The 3348-nt window shown below is 48.3% G+C and overlaps 1 protein-coding gene across 1 annotated transcript in view; it reads right to left on the reverse strand.

The window, feature by feature from the left end:
• Window positions 1-1212: 1212 nt before the first annotated feature.
• Window positions 1213-3348, reverse strand: part of rspo3 (R-spondin 3) — a gene marked incomplete at its 5' end in the record, with an annotated part of 13357 nt that continues 11221 nt past the window's right edge. The window contains one exon of the mRNA XM_080540748.1: window positions 1213-1707. Coding sequence (XP_080396874.1) covers window positions 1424-1707 — 284 coding nt within the window. The 3' untranslated portion in view covers window positions 1213-1423. The remainder of the gene's footprint in view (window positions 1708-3348) is intronic.

Consider the following 3348-nt stretch of genomic DNA (forward strand, 5'->3'; position numbering starts at 1 on the left):
TTTGTGTGTGTCAGCAACATGTTGGATAGATATGTCGGATTCCTAAATGAATTGGTGCTGAGCAGGACGGTGTGTATGTGCGTGTATGTGCGTGTGTGCATGTGTGTGTGTGTGTGTGTACGTATATATATGTATGCATGTTGTTGTAGTGCTGGCACTGCAAATTGGTCTATACAGTTGGTGCCTTATTAATATACTGACCTGATCTCTTGAGTGATATGAATCCAAAAATGTGGGCACTTTTGATTGGTTGTTATGAGGCAAACAGTATCACTGCTTAAGAGATTCCTTTTCATCTCACCAACAACAGAACTGCATAGAGAAGCAAGGCTTAAATCTTAAGCAATTGACAGATGATACAGTATGTGTTTGAAATAACACAATGCTATTCTTTGCTGTCATACCAAGCCGAACGACAGTAGATCATGGAGAGGTACATTAGGCTCAGACTGTCTTAAAGTGAATATCATTCAAATTAATCAACTTGAGGTCATGTAAAAACCAGAGTTAAAACGGGTATAATGAAGACAAACATCAAACACACCAACAAATACAAACCCATTATAGTTTATTTGACATACAGGTGCTTTTGATTTCTGTCCAGGTGGCTCTCATGAAAGCACAGATCCTGCTCACACAGAGAGGCAAACTAACTATTACCACCAATGTCCAGCCAAACACTGAACAAACATGACCAATGATAATAAGTTGGGATGAAGCCCCATTCCGTTCACAACATTTCATTCAGTCCATTTGCTTCATATACTTATTGTACATCTGTCTGCATGCAGTAACCTACTCTGTTTCTCTCTGTACGTTGATGTCCAATGATAATGGAAGCGAGCAAGCTCACTTTTAATTTACTCAGCAAAAAACAAAACAAAAACATAAAGACATCTAAAGAACAATAACAATAATTCTACATAATGTCACAAAACCTACATTCAAACCAAGACGCAATGTTGAACCTGGGGCCCCTTTAAATAACCGTTTCAACAAGCAGATCATTGTCCCGCGTCGACAAGCACGTTCCCCGTCACTGTCACATTCCCCACGCATGTCTCACTCTCTCTCCGCTCTGTACAGTCTCAAAACAGCAGTCTTGTGTCACTCAGGGCGCGTGTCTGAACTACTGGAAAAGGAGGGGGAGAGACCCCCTCAGTGGTGTGGGGGGTGCAGGTTTGAGGCCGGGGGGAAGGGGCCAGGGCCGGGTGGTGGGTGGGGTGAGGGACGAGAGGGCCCTCAGAGTTTTTTTGTGGCCCGAGTGACGTGTGCCCCATCTCTCTTGTGCATATACAGTATATATTTAAATTATACAGGTAGCAGCAGTTCCCCCTATGCCAGGGGTCGAGGGGGCGAGGAGGGACAGAGGGGCATGGAGGGAGGGGAGGGGGGGTTGAGAAGGAAGGCTCCATCCAGACTGTTACTTTGCAGCGACAGTGCCTCCCTCTGGCGAGACGGCAGCGTCTCTGTTTTGGTCTCTCCCTTTGGCGCCCCCCTCTGGCGAGACGGCAGCGTCTCTGTTTTGGCCTCTCCGGCGTCTGTGCTCTGTCTTGTTTCTGCTTTCAGAGTCCTCTCGTTCGCCTGCCTCCCTCTGCCTCTCTCTCTCCCTCTTTTTCTCCCGCCGGCCCTCCTGGGTGTCCTTGTCCCGGCGGTTATTCCGATTCCTCCTCTCCGCTCTGTGCTCCCCGCCGGTCCTCCTGCCTCCTGGTGGGGAAAAGGGAAGAAGAAAAACCTTCTCAGTAAACATCTCAACATCTCACATTTCAGTTGGAAATTATTTAGAAATAGACTCCGTACTACAAGCAGGCCATCGAACATGGCTGAAAATGCAGTTGAATATGATTGACAGGATAAGATTAACATAATGTGTATTATTGTGGCAAAATTATTATGACATCCTGGAGAAACCTGAACTAAAAAGTTCTATATTTCTAAGACATAACTTAATTATTGGCCCTAGAGTCATGGAACCTTCATAGGATATTGAGATAAAAAATCTGTAAAAATGGAGATGCAACGTTTTTTCCAGGACAATATATAGAGAGAAGGCTATAATGGCACAAATAATCTCCGGTCCATTCCAACCCATTAGTATAGTGTCAGGTAGTCTCTCTCAAAGCCAGAGGTGACTCTCCCCGGCACAAACAACTTCTTCTGTCCGCCACTAGAGGTCAGCCTCGCACCATGCAATGCAGCCACACCCTACGAGGTTTGTGTCAGCTGTCGCAATCCTCCCCTGATAGGCTTTGTCAAAAATAGAAAACCTTTAAATAAACTCTAATCTATCAAGTCTTGCACCATCCCATAAACAAAATCAATGTCTTGGAATGTTGTGGTGTTTATCCTCAAGCAGAAGCTGAAAGGACCTCCGTGTTATTAATACCCAGAGTGAGAGAGAGAGAGAGAGAGAGAGAGAGCAGAGACAGACCTAGTGGAACGGGGCTGCTCTTCGCATTGCGCTGTGGTCCATGTGTGAGCCGTAGGATTGCGAAACTGCTGAGGTAGGCACCGAGCCCCCACCCCCCCCTCTCTCCCCCACCCCTCCACCCCCCCAACCCCCCCTTCCGTCTGTATCCATTAATCAGCCGTGCTCTCCGTCCGTCCTGACGAGGGAGAAGGGGGCTCTCCGCCCCGCGCCAGCCCAGCGCTGACCCACACATTCCTGGGGTCCAGCGAGTGCGATAGAGGGCCCTACCAGCCAACTCTGTTTAGTCTTCCCTGCAGGAAGAATGAATAGCACACAGGCCTTGGAGGTGAGGAGACACAACTGGCGCAGACGGTGCTCTCCCCCGGCCCCAACTATCTCTCTGAGCACGGGGCAGGAGGAGAGGCCCCTTCACATCCCATGGGGCAGTGAGGGGCTATTGTAGGCGATGTGTGTGTGTGCATGTCCACGTGTATGTGTGTGTGTGTGTGTGTGTGTGTGTGCCTGCCTGCGTGCCTGCGTGCGCGCGCGTGCGTGTGTGTATGTGTGCATGTGTGTGTGTATGTGTGTGTAGCACAGTGTGAAAGAGGAGTTATGAAAGGAGGGGTGGGGGTATGGTGCAGCAGGAGTTTACAGTCCAAACAATGTGTGGGGTTCAGAGAGAGAGAGAGATGGAGAGAAAAGAGAAAGAGTGATAAAACAGAGAGAGGGAGATGCATTCTGGGCGATTGACTCACTCATAGTTATAGCCGATCATCCCCCACCACCACCAACATCCCCCGCCCCCCCTTCCCACCTCAGCTCTTTAAACACAGGAAGTCACCACTGGACACGTTGTTGTCTTTGTCATAACGATTTCAAGATCAGCAGATTAGTCCTAATCTCTCTTTATTAGTCATAATCTCTGTGTTTCCTACAGA

Source organism: Nansenia antarctica (genome assembly GCF_963989245.1).
Source record: "Nansenia antarctica genome assembly, chromosome: 10".
NCBI lineage: Eukaryota > Metazoa > Chordata > Actinopteri > Argentiniformes > Microstomatidae > Nansenia > Nansenia antarctica.